The sequence below is a fragment of the Brassica napus genome, unplaced genomic scaffold, assembly GCF_020379485.1.
Source record: "Brassica napus cultivar Da-Ae unplaced genomic scaffold, Da-Ae ScsIHWf_2838;HRSCAF=3618, whole genome shotgun sequence".
Lineage (NCBI taxonomy): Eukaryota > Viridiplantae > Streptophyta > Magnoliopsida > Brassicales > Brassicaceae > Brassica > Brassica napus.
The window spans coordinates 25959-51997 of record NW_026016100.1 but is presented as its reverse complement, the minus strand read 5'-3'; the positions used below and the strand labels follow the sequence as shown (position 1 = coordinate 51997).

Sequence of the window (26039 nt, the reverse complement as noted above, 5' to 3'; positions counted from 1 at the left end):
GTCCAGAAACTTTCCAACAACGAAATCCTCCCAAAATGGAGTCGAACTGGCTAGAGCCTCCTCCGGAATCACCACCAAATGAAGACCATCCTTGTTTGTAATCTCAACATCGAACTTCTTCAACACCTTTTTGTCTTGGGCGACATACACCCAACTCGGACCAACCTTCGGAATGGTAGGTAAATCTGTCTTCCCCACCGTAGAGCCCTCATCGCGAACCTCCGTAACCTCTTTATCCCTCGTCGGAGAGACAGGAGAACCCGGCGGCGCAGCCGAATCCATCCTCAAAACCCTATCTTCGAATCGCCTCAAAATCGCCCTCTAGAGAGAAAACCCAAAACGGTGCGTTTTCAATTCCTTTTTACCTAATTGGTGTTTCACCCCATCCTCCCTTTTCAAGTGAACTACAACTCTCCCAACTTCCATGAAATCAAGCGGGTACATTTTGTCAATCTGAGAACAATACCCTAAACAATCAAATCATTAGCCCTGAAAATAAAATAAAATCATAAACTAAAGATTTTGAATGAAAAAAATTAATAATCAAAACATCAACAAATAGACACAAAATCAAAATCGATTCATTGCCCGTAAACGAAAGCTACCAGCATCACGAAAGACCTAACGTGACACACAGACACATCGCTTAAAATCCAAAAAGAGGCACAAACCCAATTGCAAACAAAGCAATCTGAAACCATCAAACAATAGTTCCTGCACTTCCAACTTCAATTCATCCCTGAAAATAACAATTAGCTTGAAGATGAATCAACTCAAAGGACAAAAGGGGATAAAAGAAAAGCATTCTTATGATAGATCGACCAATTGAAACTAATAGAGAAGAACAGAGAGCGATGGTCAGAAAGGCCTGCGTTATGCAGAAACCTCCGTCCAACTCTTAAACTTTCTCCGATAAACGAAAGCTTTACCAATTAAAATTTTGATAATAAAAAAAACAAATTGAAACAAAATCGACAAACAAAATTGAAAAAACAAATTGAAACAAAATCGACAAACAAAATTGAAATCTAAATTGAGCTTGTTCATACCCATTATCTCGCAACTGCGTTTCAATTTTCTAGCTTTCCAAAACATGAGAAGTCGGACTTCCACGGTGGAAGAACAACGACGGGGATTCAAATATACTGAAAATAAATTTATCTTGTAAGATTAGTGAGATGGTGAGGATGATGTTCAAGTATAGCTGTCAAATAGGCGGGTTGACCATTAGTTGCCCATATCCAAATATAAATGGGTCTATTTTGGTGACACCCATTTGTCCATACGGATTATAAATGGACAAGAATCACAAGACCAATGGGTAATGGGCGTTAATGGATTTGGACTATGTGGATGCGGTCGGTCCAATGGTCACAAAAAGCTAGGGTTTCTAAAATTTAATATTGAATTTTCCGACAAAACCAGAAAATCAAGTGTTTTTGTTAAAACCACAAAAATAATTTTTCCCGCCAAAACCGCAAAATCAAGTTTTTCCGCCAAAACCGCAAAATCGAGTTTTTCAGCCAAAACCGCAAAATCGAGTTTTCCCGCCAAATTTAGAAAATCGAGTTTTCCCGCCAATCCGCAAAATCGAGTTTTTCCGCCAAACACGCAAAATTGAGTTTTCCCGCCAAAATTGCAAAATCAAGTTTTTCCGCCAATACCGTAAAATCAAGTTTTCCCGCTAATACCAGAAAATCGAGTTTTCCTGGCAAAACCGCAAAATCGAGTTTGTCCGTCAAAACCAAGTTTTTCCGGCGAAATCGCAAAATCGATTTTTCACCGAAACCGCAAAATCAAGTTTTCCGCCAAAACCGTAAAATTTGTAAGCTTATAGATTAAAATTTAATTTTTTTTTAAATGGTCCATTATGAACTCCATGGCAGTCCATGTAAACATGGTGTTTTTTTTTTTAACACTGTGTTTCTTATTAAGCCACATGGACAAAAAATCCAGAGTATTACAAAAAATCAAAGCATAAAACCATACCAATAGGTATGTCAAGGATATGACCATTCTTTTTCCGCAAACAATAAATGGATATAGGTTAATGGACGCGGGCTATGCTGGTTTACCGCTCTATGTTCAAGGGATACTGACCTTTTTATAGGTTTAGTTCCACCGCCTGGAAGGGAGATGGAGCATTGAATGACGAATCCTGGTTTGCGTGGGTCCAATGCGTTAAGAAGGATGTTAATGGCGATGGACCACTTCATCCCATAATGAATCGGGGGAGATGAACTGAAGACGAAACGAAAGGAACGGAGATCGACACTTAGATTCCAGAACTTCCATTTTAGCCAAGAAGACGAAGAACCCTAGAAATCAATCGTCGCCAATCTTGAAAAAGGTGAAGGTGAGAATCGGCTAAGCTTTCGTTATTGTTCTGACCCAAAAATTATAATTTTAAGCCCACAAATTCAACACTCATGAAAGCCCATTATAAATACAACGTAAAACAGCAAACTTCTTTTAGTCTTGGACACGTGTCGAGCTTTCCTCTCTCTATTTTCTTACGTGGCTTCTCAAGAAGAGAATTTCTTTCTACTTTATGTTATCAGATATCGTATGGAAAAAAAATTTATATTATTAATTGAATTAATATATTTGGCTCTTAAACAATTTTTTTAAAAAATTGTTAATTACATAATTTGTTTACTCATGAACTGATCTCATTTTTAAAAATATTTTAGATCAAAAAAATTATTTATCGCATAAAAACCTAACGTTTAGTCCGGAGAATCTCATGCCTAATATTTGGTTACAATGAAACTATGTCAGCTCGGTTTTATATCATGATTTAGCAATTTAAAAGTTAATTATGGTTATGAGAAGTTTACGTTCACGTGTCAATCATATCTATCTTCAATATTTTTCTCCTTTTGTGTCATTTTGGTTATTGCTCGATATAAATATTGATTTTTGAGTTTATTCTCATTTCTTTCTTTTATTTTGGCCTGAGATTTAGAAAATCTTTAAGATTCAAAATTATTAAAGAGATACATACTTAGGTTAAGATCTGCGCCTTGTGCAGAATAAATACTTATTTTATATTTTCTGCATATTATGAAATAATAAAATAATAATTATATATTAAATAACTAAGAAATCAGTTACTATTATGTAATAAATTGGCTAACACATATAAATCAAATGACCGCTCTTGTTTATTCGCAATTATTTTAGAATAAATAAATCAAAAAAATCAATCTTATCTATCGTATATGATATATAATTAAATTTAAACGATATGAAGTATATATATATATTAACATAAACACCTATTAAAATAAAATTATTTATTTATATGATTTTATTATCATTGTATCTTATTATAGAAAAAAATTTAAACATTGATCACAAAAGTTTATGTGAGCCTTTTAACAGTTTTAGTAATTTATACTCGTTTTGAAAAATTAAAAATACAAACATATACAAAAAAATCTAAATTTTTAATATATGATTAATGTAATTGTGTAATTTATTTTAATAGTAAAGAATTAAACAAAAATGATAGAAATCATACAGTTTATTAGCAAATCTTCATTTTTTAAAATCAGTAATTACTATATATATCATAATCACATTAGGTAATTCCGTAAGTTTTATTTAAGGAAATAATATATAATAAATAACCACCTTGCTTTATTTAATATCATATGATATCATATAGTTGGTATTAAATGTTTCTAGTGAAATATAAAAATCGAATTGGACCAACATGTTTTTCAATTTCAATGTGAAGCTGATACATAAGACTAATTAACTACCTAATTGATTGACATATAAACTAGTGATCTTTTTAATTATTACAAAATTGTGGTTACATCTTTTCAAATGTTCCTCGGTTAACATATATAGGGGATTAGAAATGCAGTTAAGTTGAAGTTAATGTACTTATTCCAAAATCATATTATCCCGTTAAATAAAAATATCAGGCACATGTGGTCATCACTTTTCCTTGACTTTTCCACTGGGTTACGTTACTTAACAATTTAACATACGACTTCCTGGACATATCTTTGGTCCTTTCAACGTAATCTAAGTTTTCTGGTATCTTTTACATGCAAAAGTACAAAGATTTCAACGTAACCCGCGTTCAAAATGGTTATAAAAGTCCAATTTGGCTTCAATATTTTATATGAATTTTCCACTATAATAACAACATTACCAATCTCAAATCGACTTTCTACAAATAATTAAAAAAACATGGAGAGATGAAATAAAATTTAACTACAACTTCAGTCAAAAGACCACAAGAAAAAAGAGTTCGAAATGTTTCTTTTTCTTACCTTTTATCATCACACTGAATTAAAAAGAAAACAGACAAAAGATGGAAAGGAAAGTAAGAGATGAATTAATTTGATAAGAAGGTTGATATGTAGCAAACGCCGTTGATACTTCTTTGAAACCATCATCTGGTTCTTGAGTTTCCAAGTGTAAGTTCTAAATCATCTGAAACGCATTCTCCATGTATCCTTTCTCCTTCCCAAGGCTTCACCATTCCAAACGCAAACTCTGCCGCCATTCCATCAGCCATTGGTACATCAGAATTTTGATCAACACCAGCAGGAATAGCTGGAGAGCAGTTTCCACTTTGTCCAGGAGTCCACATTGGTGAACTACTATCTCCCATTTTAAAAGCCTCTTTGTCGAAAAATGGGTTTCTCGAAACCAAGCTGAAAGTAGGAGAAGATGGTCCGCTCTGTGGGGTTTGCATTCCAGAGAGCCATCCAGAGTCAGGGATTGTAACTTGATCATAAGTAGGGCTTCGAGCCAATGGTGGAGTCACGGGAGCGCTTATAGAGTTTCCATTGAAGAAAGGAAGCTTGGAAGGTGAGTTTGAAGAGAGGTTTTTGAGCCAAGGGATAAGTGAGTTAGCATCACCAAATGGGTTTGTAGGACTAGGGAATGAGGAAGATGAAGGGCTTGGATTGTAGGAGTCACGAGGGCTAGGTTGGTACGATGAGCATGGACTCGCTGAAGTGGAACCATTCATGAGTTCCATTCGATCCGTTGGTTTGCATCCCTACAAAAGAGTTTACAAAGATGCAAAAGCTGGTTAGAAACGAACAAAAATGACATAATGATTGATAATTGAAACTCCTTATGTACCAAGAAATAAAGAAAGAAAGTAAAGAACAATGATTTTGTTTGTTTAAGAACAATCTTTACTAGTGCACAAGCTGGTGAGCACGAACAAGATGACACCATCATTGATAAGTTGAAAATCCAAATGCAACTAAGAAAGAAAAGAATAATGATTTTTTTGGCGTTTTATAGTCAAACAATGAATCATTTCATTTTATTCTTCCCCCATACAAGCAAAACCCAAACATCATCATTAGATGTTGGCAAAAGAGAAATCATTTTCCCAGTCTCACCCATTGACTTATTCAACAAGAATTACGACATTTATTTAGTTTTAAGTATTTAACAAACAACAAATAAACACTCGTGCGAGGTCCGTTATTATGTGAAAATGGATAGTTTCTTGGAAGGTTAATTAACTTATTTTTAATGTCAAAATGTAACTAAATGTAAGCGTGAACGTAAGCAAAAAAGAAAGAAAAACAGAAATTTCATCGCCAGCTGAAAAGGGCAAAAAGTCTTCCTCGATCGTTGTACTAAAGTTTTTAATTGAAGCAAAAGGGGACCAAACAAAAACACAAAATGAAAATTTATAGCCAAAAAAAGAAAAGGGAAATTGCATCTAGTAGCTAAGAAAAAAACCAAAATTCACAAAATGACTAAAATCTCATTCTCTCTCCACTTTTTTTTTCCCATCTCTTTCTACTCTTTCTCTTAAAAACTAACTTTAGTTTTTTTTTGGTTATTTCACAGATAACCCCAAAAGAAAAAGCTACTGCTTGAAAAAAACGAGTAGATGGTCCAAATGACGATAACACCCTAGACAAAGTCTTGTTAGACATTGTAACTAGCTTAGGGTAAACTAGTCATTACAATTTAATATTCTGATCTGAATGTGAACAGAGTGTGTTTAAGCATCAGCGAATCTTACTTACAACAACATTCATGCTTTTGTTTCAGTTCACCAGAACGGTTTTGATCTGACGTTTGCATTCACAACTAAACCGGCCAATATTAATTCACAGCCGTCCGATTTTTATAATACAGAAAACATTTTTTCTGTCAAATCGAAAGCTCAGATCTATTCATAGTTTCACTGAAAGATGAGAGGATAAGAGTTTTGTTGGATTACCTTCCGGTAAGTAGTTCCGTCGTCTTCGACGGTCCAACCAGCTTCGTTGCATAAAGCTTTAAGAACTTCGTTGTTATCGCAGTGTTTAGGTAGCTTGAAGGTCCCATGTATCCTAAGCCCCGCGAATATCTTTGCCGCAATCGCACGTCTCCGCCGCTCTCGCCGTTTGTTGTTCTCTCTCTCTTTCCACGTCGGCGTTCTAGTCCCCGAAGTCATCGACCTTTACTTCTTCTTCTTGTGATTGTTAGCTGATAGAGAGAGATAGAGAGAGAGAAAACTCGCCGGATAAGAAAACTAACTTTGGCGCTTTTTTCTTCTTGTTGTGAGTAATAAATGAACAAGCACTTACCAGGGGTGGAGAAAAAGTCGAAATTACCATAAATGTGTATTTTAATTTACAAGTATAACCCCCCTTAGGTGTTGTTTACACGTGCTCAGGCTTTTTAAATAAAGTGAGAATGGAAATTATTATATGGTTGACCTTAAACGACGCCGGTTTGTATACAAAGAAGAATTTTTTTTTTTTTTTTGGTTGAACAGTTCCATGCTTCAAAATTAAGAAATAAAATGGGCAAGAATATCAATATGATGTTGCTTTTATAACATTATTATGTCTATTTTTGAAACAAATCTAACTGATATATCGTTTTTGACGTTTTTATTATCCAGTGACGGCAGTTATCAACTATGGCCTATCCATGTCTAAAGAGGCACTACGAATATGTAACATTATTATGTTACTAATCTAGATTTTAGCTCAACTACTTTGTGAATCCAAGATACGTGGCAGAGATTACGGCATCTTGAGGAATATGACAGGTTACCTTTCGTTTTGTAGGGGGACCATAAATGGGTTTTATGTTCAATCATGACCGTTAAATCGTGTGGGTCACGTGATGCTCCCGATCTGCTTCCTATCGACTTGTCATTGCTCACGAGTCATAACTCGTTTGCTATTTTTCCATTAGTTACTTTATTATATGTTAACAATTTTTTAAAAACGAAGAGAAGTTTGAACCTTAAGTTTTAATCTTTTTCAGGCATAGAGTTAGCTTCTATAGTACTAAAGACAGTACAAAACACTCAATTTACCAGATTTTGAACTAGGAACCCAACAACACCAATACATATAAAAAAGCCCTTTTTCAAAAAAATAAAAAATAAATAACCAATACGTATAACCCACTAATCTACTACGTCTGGTGGTAAGAACTAAGACTTACTCCATTAGTTATTGCTATATTAACATATACGTGTTACATGTTTTATAAATTATCAACTATACATACGTTATGTAAAATGTAAAAAGTTGTAAGACATGTATGTGTGTATACACGAGTTAATAATATATGTGAATGAGACACTGCACCCAGCTCCAACCCCAAAGTTGAAAAGTATTTTATCCTTATCAACACAGTTTTATTAATTTCATGTATAAGTTTATTTTGGCAATTTCCTGTATACGTTTTTCATATCATAATTTTCTGTATAAGTTATAATATGAAAAAATGAACACAAGATAGTTGCATGCTTCAACCTTTTTAGTTATGTGATTGCTCTTTCATGTCGACTATCAATACACATAGTAGATTATATATAGATAAATATGTGATTTTATAAGTACTGAGCTTTGCACACAAAAAAAGTACTGAGCTTTGCACACAAAAAAGTACTGAGCTTTATCAGTTTACTGAATGTATAATTTTCTTATTGTCTTTTTGGGGATCAGTATCGTTTGTCTTTTTTTTTTAACACTGATTTATTATGATATTACAATTATGAGAAATATTACATAGACGGTTCGATAACCGACAAAACTACGTGACTTATAAGGATCTATGTCTAACTGAATCACCTGGGCCGTCCTATGAAAATTCAAATTTGGCCGGATTTACTTGCAACATGTTGAAGATCTTTTATAAGTCTTTCTTCTGAGAATTAAAATTTGGACTTCCAATAATACGCAGTTTGCAAGAAATTGCACAACTTAAAATTCGAACTCCATACCTGGATGTAAAAACCTTTAAACTTTAATCAATAGACTACGGTGTTTCCACAACTGAAACCACGAATGTAGATATTTTTTTTTGGGATATAGCAAAGACATCAAGACATACGGGTCAGTGAACTAGGCACGTACGCACTTATATAATAGAAAGCCAGAGAAGAAAGTTTATAACTGGAGTAGAACTTATAACTAAATAGGGTTACGGTTAAGATTATATGTAATGGTTTTCGGTTACCAAGACAATTAGCAAGAAATGCCTTGGAAGCTGAATATTCAAACAATGGTTACCAAATGCTATCACATTTGAATATTCAAACAAGACTTTTCGATTTTGTGCCGTCAAAAAAAATATCAAAATACTTTCTAAAGTTACAAGACCATGTGCATCGCACGATCTTAGAGGAATTTTCAGGTATGGACTTCGCAAAAAAAGAGAAATACCGGTAAGAAAAACAATGAGGTAAAAATCGAATTTTTTGAGATTTTTGTGATTTTCGCAGATTCTACTGATATGCGGCGGTTCGCGATTGATTGTTTTTTTTTTAAAAAAATAAAAAAAAAAAAAAAAAAATCTGAAACCCCAAGTAGGGTTCCAGCGATGCACATGCTTAATACCAAAAGATAACAACGAAATTTCCTACGGTCATAAATGCTTGTAACACACACAAACAAGATCTGCATGAATAACATTTCGTTGACTAACTTTAACATTTTTATAATAATTAAATAGTACCCCATCTAAAACAGCTCTCACATAGTCTCATGGGGCACTTTCATAAAAAAAAATTTGTTAATAAAATAAAAATAAAAATTCCACCAAACCCAATCTTTGCAAACTTGGGTGTTGTGGTCGGATTCGTACGCACTTCATCAAACCTTTTTGGAATCATTTCACGTAAGCGTTAGTTTTGTTGGAGAGACTGTTTACGCGTTTATCGATCAAAAAAGCTTTGACGATTCTTCCTTGTCAGGGTTATATCAAACCACCGGGTCAATCTACTCGTTTACTTTTCTTCGGTCTTCTCTACCTCCATCCACTTGAGTCTTCTGATATATCTTTGATTTTTCCGCATCAATAATGCCGGAGAGAGAGAGAGAGATGCAATAACAAGACAACTTACTTCTGTTTCTAAACTCCCTGTCTGATTAAATACCCACCAACAAGGGTTCGAGAAACAGAGAGGTTTCGAGAAGAATCAAAATTGTCTTTTTTTTCCTCTTCTTTGATCTGATTAGGTGAGATTTAATACAAAAAGAGATCAAGATTCGTTTAATTTTAGAGGGTTTGAGTTTCTGAGAAGCTTCAGTTCGATTAGCTTCATTGCAAAACAGAGGGATTACTCTGTTTTTTTTTGGAGGGACCACTCTGTTTCTGTAGTTGCTGAATCGAAAGTTCTGATCTTCGTGTAGTATCCACAGCGACGAGATTTGGAAGTGTGTTTAGAGATGGATGAGAGTAGCCATGGAGGTTCATCATCAACCTCACTCCCACCTTTCCTCACCAAAACGTACGAGATGGTCGACGATTCCTCATCGGATTCAATCGTATCGTGGAGTCAGAGCAACAAGAGTTTCATCGTCTGGAATCCTCCAGAGTTCTCCAGAGACCTCCTTCCAAAATTCTTCAAGCACAACAACTTCTCAAGCTTTATCCGACAGCTTAACACTTACGTAAGTGTTTAGTTATGCTCTGTTTCTTGATTGATATACAATCATCTTTATTTTTAGTTGAATGTTTTGTTTTTTTTTCAAAAGGGTTTTAGAAAAGCTGATCCAGAGCAATGGGAGTTTGCTAATGACGATTTCGTGAGAGGCCAACCTCATCTTATGAAGAACATTCGTAGACGCAAACCTGTTCACAGCCACTCTCTACCTAATCTCCAATCTCAGCAAAACCCTTTGACCGATCCGGAGCGGCAGAGAATGAACAGTCAGATCGAGAGACTGACTACAGAGAAACAAGTGTTGGTTCAAGAGTTGCATAAACACGAGGAGGAACGAGAGTTGTTTGAGCAGCAAGTTAAGAAACTCAAAGATCAGTTACATCACATGGAGAAGCGTCAGAGGACAATGGTTTCGTCTGTCTCTCAGGTACTTGAGAAGCCAGAGCTTGCTCTGAATCTATCTCCGTGTCTGCCCGAAGCAAACGAGAGGAAAAGAAGGTTCCCTAGAGTTGGATTAGAGACGATGTTGGAGGAGAACCACCAGACATGTGGTGCTGTGAGAGAGGAAGGTTCCACGAGCACTTCTTCACACGATGCAACGGAGTGTCAGGTGGAACGGTTGGAGTCATCGATAGCGATTTGGGAGAATCTTGTGTCGGATTCTTGCGAGAGTATGGCACAACAATCAACGAGAAACATGATGACACTTGATGTGGATGAATCATCTACTTGTCCTGAAAGCCCTCCTCTTTCTTGCATTCAGCTAAGTATCGATATACGTCTTAAATCTCCTCCTTCTCCAAGGACCATCGACATGAACTCTGAGCCTGATGTTTCAAAAGAACAGAACGTTGTTCCTCCTGATCCTTCTCCTCCAGCAGTTGGAGCAAATGATGTCTTCTGGCAACAGCTTTTGACAGAGAACCCTGGCTCAACCGAGCAACGGGAAGTTCAGTCAGAGAAAGCTGAAGATCGGAGTGAGAAATGCTGGTGGAACTCGAGGAATGTAAATACAATTACAGAGCAGCTTGGACATCTGACTTCTTGATAGAGATGTTGATATGTCAAGGATCTCTCTACTTTAGACTGTTTTTTTTTTTTTTTAGTTTCTTGTGCTATAGGTTGGTTTCTTTGTTTTCGGTTATAAGCATTTGGGTCTGTCTTTCATCATCACATGTATGTCCTGTGAGTTCATGTCAGGAGACTACTCTATAACATTAATCTTGCAGGAGGACCATAGAAATTTAACCTAAAACATATTGCAGAAAAAGATGTAAAGCAAAATGTTACAAGGCATGGAATGTGTTGCGCAATGGACATGCACATTTTGTTGCATTCAAACCAAAATTGTAAATCCGTCAAACACTTGAAAAATATAAATATCAAAGATAAAACTGAGTGTTTTCCAAGAGCTTGACATGCCAAGTTTTGCAATCTTGGTTTTACAATCTGAATGTTTTCCAAATGTTGCAAGTCTTGAATTTATTTTATTTGGCTATGAAATATTTTCTATTTAAAATAATTTCAGTATATAAATATTAATAATCCAAATTATAGTCGAATATATTTCATTTTGATAGAGAACATTTTAAAATTAACTGTAAAAACAGAATATAACAAGATATAACAAATATAACCAATAAACAGAAGAACAAAATGAAGATATTGTTTTCATAATAAAAACAAGATATTAAAGTTTTTGTAATCAAAATAAACGTAAATTTTTTTTTAGAAAGATGATGTTATGAATTCCACAAAAATCTTCAAGCATAAATTAATACAACTATGAAAATATCCGAACAAAAGATGCAATACAAAACAACATAACAAAAACATAGAGAAACAGAATAGAAACAGATGACCTAAAATAAGACAAATAAATTAAAAAAATCTACACTACCAAAACAAAACGTAACATAACTCCATTAATTAATCTCAATAATCGAATTTTGAAATTTAGTTAATTTGAAACTGAATGAATGATAAAAATAAAACAGAGTAATCACAAAAGTAATGATTTCTAACCAAACTCTTTCAAGTAAAAGTAAATATTAGACGAAATACACGAATCGGAAGGACCAACCCTAGTTATACAAATGAGACAATGGTATCATCATATTAGGACAATAATATTGAATTTTTATTCTATATTTCCTATTTTCCGGTGTTTTTAAACCCGATCCGGCGGTCAAACCGGGTTGAACCATGAACCAAAAATAATTCGGGTTGGGTTAATGCTAAAACCCAACTAAAATCGAACCAGTTAAAAATTCCTATCGAACCGCCAAAAACCCGAGAACCATCGACCCAATGAACCGACCAAACTCCGGTTCGTATATAAGCCAACATTTTGTTAATGAAACAATTAATTTTTCTTGTTTTTTAAAGTAAAAATAAGATTTATCAAAGATTAATAAAGTATCGTATCTCGTATTTTTCTTTTGTCTTCTTTACAACTCATAAATTACAAGATTCACAAAGTTTAATATTCACGTCAAGATATTGTTTTTGTCTACTTCTCACTTTTTAAAATTTTTTATTTCATGATCACTTGTTTTGAAGATTTTAAATAATTGAAACATTTTTCTTTTCTGAAATTTGTATTTCAAAATATAACTTTTACCTAATGTGTATATAATTTTTTTAAAAGGTGATGAAGATGTAGAGTGATAAGATTTGCGAATAAAATTTAAATGTGATTTTCATATTGATTTTAGATTTTAATTGTTATTTTTAAGTTTTTCTACATATTATGACTATTTAAACATTTTATTTGATATGATCTATTTTTTAAAAAAATATACGTATTATTTATAAAATATCATTAACTTTAATTTAATCTAAGTAAACCCGATCGAACCAGGTTCAGATTCGGTCGAACCAGGTTCAGATTCGGTCGAACCACAATGACCCATGACCCAAAAAAAATTTTGTTCGCTAGCCGGTCCGGTTCCAAGAACACTGCTATTTTCCCTGATATAAATGAGAGATAAAAAATCCGTATTTGGTAAGCAAGCCCCCACCAATACTATGTTTTATTAGGCGCATTAGTTTGGTGTATATAAAAAGAAGCCCTAGTACTACGTAGGGAGGACTTGCGTGTGAGATTTGTTAGAGAGGATGTCGGGGAACGCTGCGGCGAAAACAGCTAAAATAGAGGTGTGGTGGGACATGAAGGACTGTCCGATTCCGGAGGGGTATGATGCTCGTCGGGTCCGTCCAAGTATAGAAAGGGCGTTGAAGGAACTAGGCTACTCGGGTCCTGTCTCTATCACTGCCTATGCCAGCCAAAAAACAAACCCCTGATCACCACCTTCTTGCGCTCTCTTCCACCGGAGTCTTTTGCACATACCCTTCCCTGTTAGTCACGTTTCCCTTTTGTATAATTTTCAACTATATCCCCACTGAAATTATTCCCTTTTGTTGAAGCAGGGGTCGAATACAGTCGCATGACTACAGATTTTAGGGCATGGAAAGTTGATAATCCTGCTCCGGCTTCAATTATGATCATATCGGATGAACTGGCTTCCAGCAAGTACCGTTTATCACTTATTTGCCGGAAACTACAAAAGAGTAACTACAACTGTTTTTTGGTTTATTCAGTTAGGCCTTTTGAAATGTCTGTCCTTCTCACTTCTGCGGAGTGGCTCTGGGAAAGCTTACTTTCAGGTGCTTGTTTCTTGTTTGTTCTCTCATGTGTAACGAAGACGTGGGCAAGGAACTACCCGGCCACGCCTGAACACGCCACCGCTAAAATACATGTGTTGTGGGACATGAATGACTGCCCTATTCCTGAGGGATATGATGCTTGTCGTGTCCGCCCAAGTATTGAAAGGGCGTTAAAGGAACTAGGCTACACTGGTCCTGTCTCCATCACTGCCTTTGCCGACCAAAAACAAACCCCTGATCACCACCTTCTTGCGCTCTCTTCCACTGGTGTCGTTTTTGCTCATACCCTCTTTCCCTGTTAGTCCCATTTCCCTGCTGTTATATAATTAGTGTTTAATTAACTTTCAACTGAAATTATTTCTTTTTGTTGAAACAGGGGACTTACACAGTCGCATGATTACAGATTGTGAGGAATGGATAGAAGATAATCCTGCTCCGGCTACAGTTATGATCATATCGGATGAACTAGCTTCGCCCAAGTCCCATTCATCACTTCTTTGCAGGAAACTACAAGAGAGTAACTACAACTGTTTTTTGGCTTATTCAGTTAGGCCTTTTGAAAAGCCTATCCTGGTCTGGGATAGCTTACTTGCAGGTGTTTGTTCTCTCATCTTCCACTACTACATTACCACCAAATTAATTACGCTGAGCTTCTTTTTTTTTCCTCCACAGTTTCAGAGACAAAAAGAAACATTCTTCACAAGTGCAGTGAAAGTGAAAGTGAAAGTGAAAGGGTTGCAGCATCTACCGGAATGTTTTGTTGCACATTGTGCTACTGTGATTGCAAAAGCCTCGATGGTTTCAATAAGCATTTCTCAAGTAAAGATCATACACAGGAAGTACGCGCATCCTCTCCCCTCTCCCTCTCTATCAATAGATTGTCTAACCATTTGAGCAACAACCTGTTTAACTCTTTCTACTCGTTGTCAAACAGGAGCACAGAATGCTTTCGCATATTTAATCATTTTCTCACCGGCAAAGGCAATATAGCTTTGATGGCTCCACCTACTTTGGTGGAGCTTTTAATATAAGTGTGTTTCAAAAAAAAAAAAGAATATCCAAGGACCATGATGAGGCAAGTTTCTTTTCTTAATGAAATAAAAGATTCTCAACAGAGGAAAATGTAAATACATGTCCAAATACTCAAATGTTTCATTTCATATTACATGTTGTAGACTTGTAGGTAGGATATCCTCCCAAGACCAAACGTATGAGGAAAACAGATGAGTAATATAAATACATTTCCAAATACTCGCTCGCTCTTATCCTTTTTTTTCTAGTCTATTTTCCCTTTGAAGTATTTATCTATCGTTTCCTTCTGCTTGTTTAAATTTAAATTAAACTGAATGGTGTCTTTTTCGATATATTGTTTCAGAAATTTCTCATGATAGCCATTTTTAAGTTTTTATCACAAAAATAGCATTCAATAAAGAAAATGACCAAAATAAATTTTATTAAAGGGTAAAAATGTATTTTTACGCTAAAGTTAACTAATCTAGACTTAGGGTGTGGCTGATAACCATCATATGAACAATAAGAAATGAATGAGTAGAAATAAAATTTTAGGAATGATGAGGAATGATGGCTCCTTATCAAAATTAATGAGGAATTGATTTATTCAATAATTCTCTACAAACAAAGGAATGAAGATGAATGAAAAGTAAAACATATTCCTCATGAATGGTAAAAAGTTTAAGGAATATTAAAGAACATAGTATTTCTCCTTGTTCCTTTGGTCACCAGTCATACTCTTAGTGTTTAGAGTTAAGGGTGGTGTTTTGGGATATGATATCAAATTTTAAAAATTCAAAATAAAAAGAGGTTATTTGGTCATTTTCTTTATTGAAATCTATTTTTGTGACAAAAACTTAAAAAAATGATATTCGAGAGAATTGCCCTTAAACATTTCTGTTTAGTACGAGTATGATTAAATGTGCAATTTAATTATATTTTAGAATTAATCTTTTACCTTTCGCTATATACTACAAGAAAACATGCATATAACAAACATGCATATACGACAGCTACATTTGTCATTAGCTGGGTATTACAACCAATTAACAACGAATCAAAATTCTTAGTTAATCTTTTGACATTACAGAAGCATCGTCATACATTTGTAGAGTTTTTCTTTCGTTGTAAAGTCCTCATAAACAATCGTTGTTAAGTGGTCGTTAAATTTCATAGGTAAGGTGTTGTTAGACAGGTAAAATTACAATACTTTGCAGGGTTTGTTACAAACTGCTGCAGGGCTGGCTTGTGTTGGGTAATGGCCATGCATATGAGTGTAGTATTGTTAGGCCTGAATTTCGTACTGAATAATCAAGAAACCAAACCTTGCATGCTTTCTTTATTAAAAAAAACAGACTGAAATTACAATATAAAAAAGAGACTGATAACTATTTTCATACTGAAATAACATGTAATGCAAAGTGATTGATGGTTGCAGGCTTGCGGCTAACAATATGCGATTAAAGAAGATACAAGCCTGTACACATGCATTACGGATGCAAATGTAAACTATTGGAGATAAATTTGGATATCAAACCAAAATTGTGAAATCTGTGAAGCACGCAAAAATTATCGAGATAAGTCTGAGTACTTTCTAGGTGTTTCACATAACGGGTTTCACAATCTTAGTTCGCATGATACACATCTTGTTGAGTTGTTGTCCAATTTATTTTCGATATATATATAAACCACCTATCTAGGATCAAGTTTTACAAAGAATTACCTAACATGTGTGTCGGTTCATGTTGAGATGATGTACTTCACTAGTTAGATTTTCTTCAGTACATACCTATTTAGATTCGATTTCGGTTAAATCTAATTCTTGTTTCAGTTATTTCTGTCTTTCATCTGTTTGTTTTATCTCAGACGTTGTGGTTCAAAAATCTTGTTCGACATGTGAAAGTAATGCCTAAAAACTTACATAAAACACCTTATAAACACAAAAAAAGGCTGCTCTCACTTATATAGAAAAAACAATGCTGTCACATCGATTTATGGGATCTCTTTGTTATCTCCTCCACTCAGGTCTTCCTTCATCTTTATGGAAGCAACAACTTTCTCTATGATGCTCTTAAGCGCAGGCGCGCTGACAGAACACTTGTTAGCCTCAAAGCATGACTTACCTCGCTCAGCTGCTCTGCCAAGCTGTGGATCCAAAGGAACTTTCCCTAGAAACGGCACTCCCATCTCCTCACACATTCTCTCAGCACCTCCTCCGCTGCTGTCAAACACTTGGCTCCATGCAAAGACACCATCGAGAAGCTCTGGTGCATTCTCTCGTATACAAGAGATCATGTCTTGCGTCACGTCAACGGAAGAGCCGGTCTCTGTCGTCGTCAGCTTCATGAACTTGACATCACTCAACGGTTGAATTAAACCACTCATGTTCTCCACTACACCTAGCACATTGACCCCAATTCTCTTGCAAAAGTTCACTCCCTTTCTAACGTCGGCCATGGCGACTTCCTGGGGAGTTGTAACGATGATACGATGGTGATGTGTTCGTCTGAGGTGCCTGGTGGGGTATCAACCACAAGGGAATCAATATGATCTCCCCAGTCAACTTCTTTCAAAAACTCTTTGATTTGAGCGCTCTTGCGTGGACCTCTCCAGATGGCAGGCTCATCATCAGACTCGGAGTGCGTGAATGATATGGACAGGACACCGACATAAACCGGGCTCCATCCGTAGTTGCTGTAGTGAAGCAGGTGCCCTTCGCGTCCTAACATTTTCGGCATGCTTGGCCCGCATATATCTAAGTCTATCAGGCCTACTTGATGGTCCATTCCTGCTAGGGCAAACGAGAGCTGAGCTGAGAATGTGCTCTTACCAACCCCTCCTTTGCAAGAAAGAACCAGTACCTTGTGCTTTCACGGTAGCCATTCTTTCAGATATCGCTTAATATCACTTTGGTATCTAACAGAATAAGTGTTCTAATTGCACAAGGTAGACTTGAACCTGGATCAGGTCCCGTAGGAGCAGTGCCAGTGGCACATGCTTGTTGATTAGGGCAACCTGCGCAAGACTCTGACTTTCCAGCAGTTTCGGCTAGGGGACCTGGGCAATCTATTATCACCATGCATAACAAAGAACAATAAAGCAATTATTAGGTTAAAACATATATAGAATAAAGAACCCATGAGTATCTCAAGCAAAAAAAGACACTGAAAGATTGGATTTGATATTGCTTACGCTCGTTGGCGTTCTCTGGAATCTCTCCTTCGTCCATGTCAACTTGTGATGTCTGATTAGTTCCTTACAAAGTTGTGAAACCAGCGTTAGGTATTCTAACCAAAGCTTATTGTATTTATATCTGATACTTTTCAACGAATATGCGTATATATACACGTTTAAAAGAAGCCCTAAGAAGAATTAGTAAGTCAACAGATTAAAAACGGAAAAGTGTTTTCTATACAATTGTCAAATTTCTTGTAAATAAAAAGGAAATACAAATTAATAATAATTGTTAATGATGTAATTATATAAATTGATATAATTTTTTTTTTCAATTTTTGGGAGTTTGAGTTTCGTATGATTAAAAAATTGCTAAACCAAAACTGAATAAGAGTAAAACAGCAACCTCTATGCACAAACCTGATGTTGGCATGCAAATCTGTGTCGGTGATTGAACAAGCTCATAATTTTTATGCTTAAAACCGGTATTTTTCTTTTGCGTTTTATTGGTCCTGAGCATGAGAACACTTCCATTGCAAATATTCTTAGCACTATATATTTTGAGATGCTTTTGAGTGAGTATCTCACCATTTAAAACCTCATTCGTTGAAATATAATTGTCTGTTTTAATCTTTGTGAGATACTCAATGTTAAGAACCTTTGCAATAAAATTACTCTAAGTAAAGGAACATGTCATTTAAGGCATCGCGATTTTATATAGTCCCTCTGTTTCTTCTGGAGCTGAATCCAGGGGAGACTTCAGGTCATGTTCAGATGTCAAACTTGTATGCCTCTAGTGGAAGATGGGATACTGTTATGGAGGTGAGAGCACAAAGAGTAAGCAAGAAGCCTGGATGTAGCATGACTGAAGTCGACGGTGCTGTTCATGAGTTCTTAGCTGGTGAAGGACTAATAAACCACTAAACGACTTGCTATCAGTTTACGTTATAACCAAGAAGTATGAAATTAGCACAGTTGCATAGTAGAAAGTGTAAAACATTTAACAAATCAGAATAATTAATCATCCATAGATCTTTATATTACTATTCTACACCAACATCAATAAATCATTATGCACCTGCTGAAAAACATTTATGATCATATCATGATACTCATCACTATTAAGTCTTAGATAACAAACCAGAAGCTCTTTGAGTTCTTCAGGGCGATTGATACCATTCTCCATGATCATCTCAATCATTGAATCTCTAAAGTCCTTCTGAGGATCGCTCGAGCATTTCACTACTGCAAAGCTTTCATTCTCCATCTCCTGCTCCTTTGCTCTCTGTTTAGCCTTCTTCAAGTCTTCAATAGCTTTGACTCTGCATTTTTCAGATGATCTTGGTGAAAAGACTCTAACCTTGCTGTTTTCTTTTGTCCCTAGCTCCCTTCTTAGGTACATAGATTTCCTCTGTTTGTCAGCCTTCAGCTTCACTTCTCTTAGTTTTGTTTCCTTGAGATGCTGCCACTGGTGAGCCACAAGAGTCTCTCTACTGTTACTTGTACCTGTCCTTCTCGCTGGTTTCTTCACTTTAACCTCTGGGTTCTGTTCTGGTCTCTTTGGCTTTTGTTCGAGAAGTTTTTGATCACGTCTCTCACATCTCTGCTGCCTATCTCTGTTCACCTGAATTCTTGGCGTCATGATCACAGTTTCTTTGTCTCCATCCATTGTCTCTCTTTGGAAATCTCTTACTTTCTTCCTCACACTGCTCATAATCTCTTCAAACTTCTCATTTGACTCCATATTTGCTGATCTTGTTGTAGCGTTCTCCTTTTCTGCTGATACTCTTTGAAACCTTTTGCTACTCTCATGAGTATCATTTCGACGTTTAGTAGAACCCAAGGAAGATTTTGAAGACATCTTCTGGCTAGCTTCATCATCATCTTGCTTCTTCTTCTCTTTTGCAAGTTTTAAGTCAGAAGAACCAGTCAGCTTTGAAAACCAAGAAACATGATGAGCACGAGACAACCCTGGAGAAGAAGAAGAAGAAACAGGTTTCTTTTTTCCCCATTTCATCATCCCAAATGATATAAGAATCTGAAAACAAATGAGAAAAATATAAAGGGATGTATCTAGAGGTTAATGTTGTTATATGGTTAGGCCTATGTGTTTAATAGGGAGATGAAAAAGATGTTGTCTTAACGGGTAAATGCGAGTTGCAGTTTGGAAAAAAAAGAGAACCAAAGTCGCCTGAAGAATCATGTGACCACTTTTAGCCTAAGTATTGGTTTTGTAATCTCTGGGTATGTTATGGAACTAATACCAATGTAGGGGACCAGTTTTTATCTATCAAAAAAACCAAACTTCATTGATGTCAAAGACTTGGGCTCCCTCTCTCTTTCTCTTCTTTCTGAGTAACGTGACAAACCCAAGAACCACAAGAATCATCCTATCTTTTAGTTTGTACTCGCTGTCTTAAGATGGAGCTCTTAGCTCATGGATTCATTTGGCTAAACAATTGTTACATTCACATGATTACATCTCTAGTCATTTAGCAAAACCGGTATAAAATCAGCCCGACCGATATAACAATATGATTGGTACTGGTCCTGCTCTCTCCTGGTCCTAGACTAAGAGATATTATAATCATGAAGATGGTAAAGTTATAAAATTTAGAGTTATCTGGAAGTTAAAGATTTAGTGAAGTTGATGTGTGGTCCTGATTTTGAAGAACAGCTAAAATCTCTCCATAAGGATATATCACCTACCTTGAGGTATGGTTTGTGTCATCCACACCAACTTGTCCATGATTTTAATTTAATTTTGTTGACTTTTATTTTTTGTTTCTTCTATTGTAATATACCCGTCAAAATGGGGATATTTAAAGGTTTTTATTATTATTTAAATAAGTTTTTTGTTTCTCTTATATTGTAAAGACTTGACATTGAAGCATTATCAAATTTGCTTATTTCAGGCTCTTCTACTTTCCCATCTGAAAAGGGATATTAGAAAATACCCCATTTCATACCTTTAAAAAATATACTTTTTACTAAATCATGTAGACTTAAAAATTATAATATTTAATATTAGTTTTCTTTTGAACGTCATTTGATTTTGTGATTTAAACTTTGCCTATTGTATTATTCTAGTTAAGCTAATAACATTTTTGGTTCATAAATATTATCTTTCTCACTACAAAAATAACAAAATTGTGTATGAGATATCAAACTTTAATTTCAGATTATTTTTTATGTCTTTTGGAGACCTACCATATTATTAAAGGGACAAGACGTTATTATTTCACGACTATTTCAAACTTGTTGATAGCGAGACGAACCCTATGTTGTTATATTGATAAAGAAGAATAAATGTTGTAAAATATAATTGTTTAATTATCATTCTAAATTAATATTTATTTTGTTTATTCGATTAAAATACTTGAAGTTTTTAGTTATTTCAATGGTAGCCAAAAACAATTATTATTTGTTTAGTTACATGTTATATGAATTTTAGACAGTCATGATATAATTTTTAAATGCATGAAAAATCAAATCAAATCTAGATAATAATTGAAAAAAAAGAAAAAAAAATTATTAATACAACTCATTTCATTACAATTTGGTCGATGATGAAAAAAATAAGAGAAATTAGGAGCTACACCAAAGAAGTTTGACGTATTTAATTATCTGCCAAATTGAACTGTTCCCCGAATGAGTGTGATGTTTTTGGACTCTGCTACCCCTACTCACACTGCCAAGTAAAATACTATTGTGTTAGGCAAAATCTTACGAGGAGATTTTGTAATATTTTATTCTCTGCGTGCAAGATTGTCCACGATATTACAATACCATTTAAGTGTTATTATACTTTTTGAATTTCAAAATAGGTTCATATTTTTCTCTTTCATCTCTCCAAATAAACTCTCTGTTCTGTAATTTTCTTTCTCTCCAAAGAAACTTTGTTTCCATCTCACTCATCAAATTCATTGATTTTGCAAGCTAGCACACTGGTTTTTCATGCTAGAACGTGCAACAGAATCACATTTCCTCTCTTCAGCTCCCATCTATGCAACTCGCCGGTTAGATTCCTGAGTCTCTCAAGCTCTTTTGTAGTTTAAAATCACTAAATTCTTAGGAAAAGATCTTTCCGGTACGACTCCTTCTCAAATCTGCTTGTGACTTCCTGGTAATAAATACTCTGGCTCGACCCTGCCACAGATCGTTGAGTTTAAGTTCAAGAACGCTCTTGTTTTAGTGACGACAAGGTCTGAGGTTTGGTTCCTTCTGTATTAAGCCGGTTAGATCGTCTTTCTTTGGCTGGGAACAATCTCTCTGGTACGATTTGGTTCAAGCTGTCTCGTTTTGGAGAAGATGATTTTGTCGCAAATAACAGTCTCGCGATTATATTGCGGAGGATGTTGGGTTTTGATGGTGGTTATGATTAAAGTGCTTGTGGTGGAAGAAGCTGTTAGATGTTATTCTTGCTGGATAGACATTTACATTATTGTCGAGACAATACAAACTTTAACCAGATATTATTTTACGTAGATGTTAAAGACAGTTGAAAGAACCTATACATAGACGGAAATCATTTTATTTACACGGGTTATAAATAAGTAAATTGTAACGTAAGTTGTGTTAGACGGCTACAATAATTTTTGATGCATCGTCATAAACCAAAAATAATAGACAGTTATATAATTTATTAGTCAAGATACTTAATATTTTATCTCAAGTAACCCATTTTCTAAAAATGTAAGTATTATATTAGCTGTCCAACAATTTAATATGCACCAATGAACAAACATGCCTAAACATTATTTGTATGTTCATTTCATATTTCATATGATATAGCTATGATCTTGATTCTTATGGTGCCTAAGAATGTGATATACAGAATTCAAACATGTTTTATCCCAAATAACTTGTTTGTTAACCATGTAAATATTATATTAACCGTCAAATAATTTGATGTAACCAACAAATCAGTTTTTACACTAAGTTAACTCATTTTCTAACCGTGTATATATTATATTAAACGATCTGACATTTCCAACGAATACATATACATAAGCATTATTAACATGTTCATTCAATATGTCACAGCTATGATCTTGACTTCTTAATCTTATGATATCAATTCTTGTTAGTATGTTCATTATTCATATTTTTTTATCTATTTGGAATTGATCCTTGAGATTTGTTGTTAAACGTCTAACCTGTTTTAGTGATATCTAACATTATTTTTAGCTGAGCTATGAAAGTTTTATCCGGATACCTACATTTTCAAGCATTTGTGTTTTTTTATTGAAGCTAATAATATGTTTGAAAAGATACGTAAAAATTTAGCCGGTTACACACCATCATTTAGACTACCCATCTTTGTATATGATATCATTAATAGTTTAAAACTACAAGTAAATATCCGGCTACAGCAATGTGTTCTTATATAAATATTAAATTAGCCGTCCACTGCGTAAGTAGTATAAAATTAGTCTTCCACCGTAGCCATCCATCTTTATAAAAACAAGTAAATAACGTGTTATCAATTTAAATATAAAATTAGCCGTCTACTCTTTGCTATAGCCACTCCTGTAAATATTTTCACAATACATAATCCAAACAGATCTCGAATTGTAACAACCATTAAAACAAACAATTCAAATCATTGAATAAGTACTAGAAACTAAAAGATTAAGTATGTAATAAAAAAAAATTCATAATGGATAAATGAAGAATCGGTGAAGGAACAATAAATCTGCAACAACAAGATGGAAAACATCATTGGTAGCTTAATATAATTAATGGAGGAAAGAAGACAAATCTTCCCATGAAGTTTAAAACAGTGAATATTCTGAACCCTCCGATGTACCACCTCCCGCTGATAAACATACGTGGCAGCTTTGACGTCTGCGCATGTCTTTGCTTCTTTTGTGTCAAAAATTTGCTCCAACTCCATCTTCAAAGACCCATCCTTTGAAAGACTTAATCCTCGATTCACGCTAGGAAGTTACGAGATCGTTGTGACAACTCGTCATTGCCATGTCTATCTCAGTCGCAAAGTATTCCTTCACCATCTTGGACAAAATCTTTGTAGGAAAAGAAAAGATGGCGGAGAAGAAATAAAAAAAGGCTCTTTTTTTTACATTCTCTCTCTATCTTTCCAGATATCTAATAAAATCTTTCACGTATCTTTTCAAATCTTTTTGATATTTTACAAAATCTATATGTCAGCTAATATCGTATAATAGGAATTGAGTTGAAAGTCGAACAGTCTACGGTGAAGGGCTGAAGTCGTCATTTCACAACTATCTTATCTATAATGAAACCTAACTTATACTGTTATTGGCATTTACCTAATTTCATAGTTTTTATGGGTTTTGAGCAAATTAGCTAAAAAACAATAAAAAAATATTCCAGTTTTCAATAAAATTTGAATCCTAACTTGTAGTGAATATTTAGGTATATACGTGTTGACGTCAATGTGCACATGTACGTAGGACTGGATAAAATATCTGTAAATGTCGATTTGATTTGTTATTATTTTCGATTTGAATAGAAAATTCAGATATCCATAACTCTACAAAGCAAAACAAATACTAATATGCAATATGCAATATCCGTAAAACCGAAACAAATCACAAATATTAATATTTTAGAATTGTATATTCGACAAACAACATATGATATGATATCAACCATTGTGATATTTTAGAAGTGTATATTCTACAAACAACCTATGATACGAAACAAATCAAAATATTAATATTTTAGAACTCATACCTTTTATTGAAAACAGTAGTTTTTTTCCCAAAATGTTTATCGCTGGTTTGCAAATTGCAACATACGTTTAATATTTTTTTCAAAAAAAAAAACATGCGTTTAATATCTTGACGACGATAGGGAATTTTGATACTATTAAATGCTGAATATATGCGGTCAACGTACAGTTTAATGCTGACGTTTTTCACCAAAGGAAGTGAAATCTTTCGGTATATATAAAACAAAGAAGCATTATTTCAACGTACACTTCTCATAAACTCTAGTTACAGTGTTAAACAAAAAAGAGAGTTTTAGAAATGATTCAGTCAAGATATGTTTTCTTTGCTTTCCTTGCTCTCTCCTTTTTACTTGCAGGTTAGTCTCATTAGATCTAAATCGTTATAAAATTTTATTTATTTATATATTTGTTTGTTATTGCTATTCCTCAAAAGTCAAAACAAATCTTGAACATGTGTTTGTGTTGCAGATGTTGAAGCTACAGAACTGGTGAGTGATGGTTCGATTTTTTCTCCCAACAAAGGAGCAGCTTCATTGTGTTGCAACGATCACTCCGTATTTGGAGTATGTGTTGATAGAAATTGCAACAAGTGGTGTCGCCAAGGTTGTGCCTCTAAGAGAGGTGGCTTTTGCAAGAAGAAACTGACGAACATAGTTTGTCACTGCTACTGCTAATTAAAACTATATATAAACTCTATGTTAAACTCTTTCATACTGTTCTTTTTTTCTACTTCAAAATATAATAATTCTATGCGCCTTATATATATATAAATGGTCTGAATGGTTACCGTGGATTTGGTAATATAAGCTGGGCGAAATTAAAGTACGGTATGGTTCATGCGGTTTGTGAGACATGTGCGGTTTCGATAAAAAAAGTAATACGGTTTTAATAAAACAAATAGTGCGGTTTTGATAGAAAAATATTGTAATATTATTTATTTGAATATATGAACCTAATAAAATGTGTTTATTAATTTTCTAGATAAATAGTAAATATAATGTAAAATATTTTTTTAAATCCACAACTTTTTTATTCAAATTTAAAAACTAAAACTAAACCATCTGTTTTGGTAAGTTAACCAATTATTTGACCATCAGATTTAGTTCAGATAGCAAAGGAACATATAGCATCTTAAAGGTATAGATTTTTTTTTTGGAAAATTCTGGATACTGAAAAACATTCAGTGTTACAAATGTATTTTAAATATTTTTATCACATTTTTATGTATATAAATCCTATGAGTATTAAGGTACACCTTTTTTTGTTCCGTTGAAATATTTTAGATACAAAAATAAATAAATTTATTTTAGTTTATGATTTAGTTCTTTATGTTTGGTAATTTTTTTTTGTTTTGGTTAAAATGCTAGAAATTAGTTACAGTAGTCTATAATATATCCTTACATTTTATCTAATAATGTTAGTAGTAAATACTTAATATATTTGACTAACTTTGTAACACTGAAAAGTCAATTACAAAATAACGCACATTAACGTACAAAATAACGCACATTAACGTAGGGCCCGCACCACAACCAAAGCGTAATCACTATATGTGCGGTTTTGTAGCAA

At 34.4% G+C, this 26039-nt stretch overlaps 4 protein-coding genes, 1 long non-coding RNA gene and 1 pseudogene across 5 annotated transcripts; 3 read left to right on the top strand and 3 right to left on the bottom strand.

Annotated features, from left to right (window-relative positions):
- Window positions 1-4111: 4111 nt before the first annotated feature.
- On the bottom strand, window positions 4112-6802 carry LOC125602407 (BES1/BZR1 homolog protein 3-like). Its single transcript, XM_048774084.1, has 2 exons — window positions 6224-6802; window positions 4112-5029 (listed from the first exon to the last, which is right to left on the bottom strand). Exons 1-2 carry the CDS (start codon window positions 6437-6439, stop codon window positions 4415-4417), a joined length of 831 nt encoding a protein of 276 aa, XP_048630041.1. The 5' UTR covers window positions 6440-6802; the 3' UTR covers window positions 4112-4414.
- Window positions 6803-8990: 2188 nt separating this feature from the next.
- Window positions 8991-11154, top strand: LOC125602406 (heat stress transcription factor A-4a-like). Its single transcript, XM_048774083.1, has 2 exons — window positions 8991-9902; window positions 9987-11154. Exons 1-2 carry the CDS (start codon window positions 9678-9680, stop codon window positions 10941-10943), a joined length of 1182 nt encoding a protein of 393 aa, XP_048630040.1. The 5' UTR covers window positions 8991-9677; the 3' UTR covers window positions 10944-11154.
- Window positions 11155-12912: 1758 nt separating this feature from the next.
- Window positions 12913-14661, top strand: LOC125602408. Its single transcript, XM_048774085.1, has 2 exons — window positions 12913-13861; window positions 13941-14661. The coding sequence occupies exons 1-2, from the start codon at window positions 13345-13347 to the stop codon at window positions 14456-14458; spliced, it is 1035 nt and encodes a 344-aa protein (XP_048630042.1). The 5' UTR covers window positions 12913-13344; the 3' UTR covers window positions 14459-14661.
- A 255-nt stretch (window positions 14662-14916) lies between these two features.
- Window positions 14917-18019, bottom strand: LOC125602409 (annotated as a pseudogene).
- Window positions 18020-18735: 716 nt separating this feature from the next.
- LOC125602402 (transcription repressor OFP5-like) lies at window positions 18736-19862 on the bottom strand. Its single transcript, XM_048774079.1, has one exon. The coding sequence runs from the start codon at window positions 19767-19769 to the stop codon at window positions 18798-18800; it is 972 nt and encodes a 323-aa protein (XP_048630036.1). The 5' UTR covers window positions 19770-19862; the 3' UTR covers window positions 18736-18797.
- Window positions 19863-21588: 1726 nt separating this feature from the next.
- LOC125602410 lies at window positions 21589-22289 on the top strand. The gene is made up of 2 exons (XR_007334832.1): window positions 21589-21768; window positions 21908-22289. It is a non-coding gene; the product is annotated as an uncharacterized LOC125602410 (long non-coding RNA).
- Window positions 22290-26039: the final 3750 nt, after the last annotated feature.

Excerpts from the sequence above, each read along its gene's own strand:
- LOC125602407 (XM_048774084.1), bottom strand. The coding sequence starts at position 6,439 with ATGACTTCGGGGACTAGAACGCCGACGTGGAAAGAGAGAGAGAACAAC. Across the intron at positions 5,030-6,223 it reads ACGGAACTACTTACCGGAAG|GGATGCAAACCAACGGATCG; the intron begins GTAATCCAACAA and ends ACTCTTTTGTAG.
- LOC125602406 (XM_048774083.1), top strand. The coding sequence starts at position 9,678 with ATGGATGAGAGTAGCCATGGAGGTTCATCATCAACCTCACTCCCACCT. Across the intron at positions 9,903-9,986 it reads TCCGACAGCTTAACACTTAC|GGTTTTAGAAAAGCTGATCC; the intron begins GTAAGTGTTTAG and ends TTTTTTCAAAAG.
- LOC125602408 (XM_048774085.1), top strand. The coding sequence starts at position 13,345 with ATGACTACAGATTTTAGGGCATGGAAAGTTGATAATCCTGCTCCGGCT. Across the intron at positions 13,862-13,940 it reads TGCTCATACCCTCTTTCCCT|GGGACTTACACAGTCGCATG; the intron begins GTTAGTCCCATT and ends TTGTTGAAACAG.
- LOC125602402 (XM_048774079.1), bottom strand. The coding sequence starts at position 19,769 with ATGATGAAATGGGGAAAAAAGAAACCTGTTTCTTCTTCTTCTTCTCCA.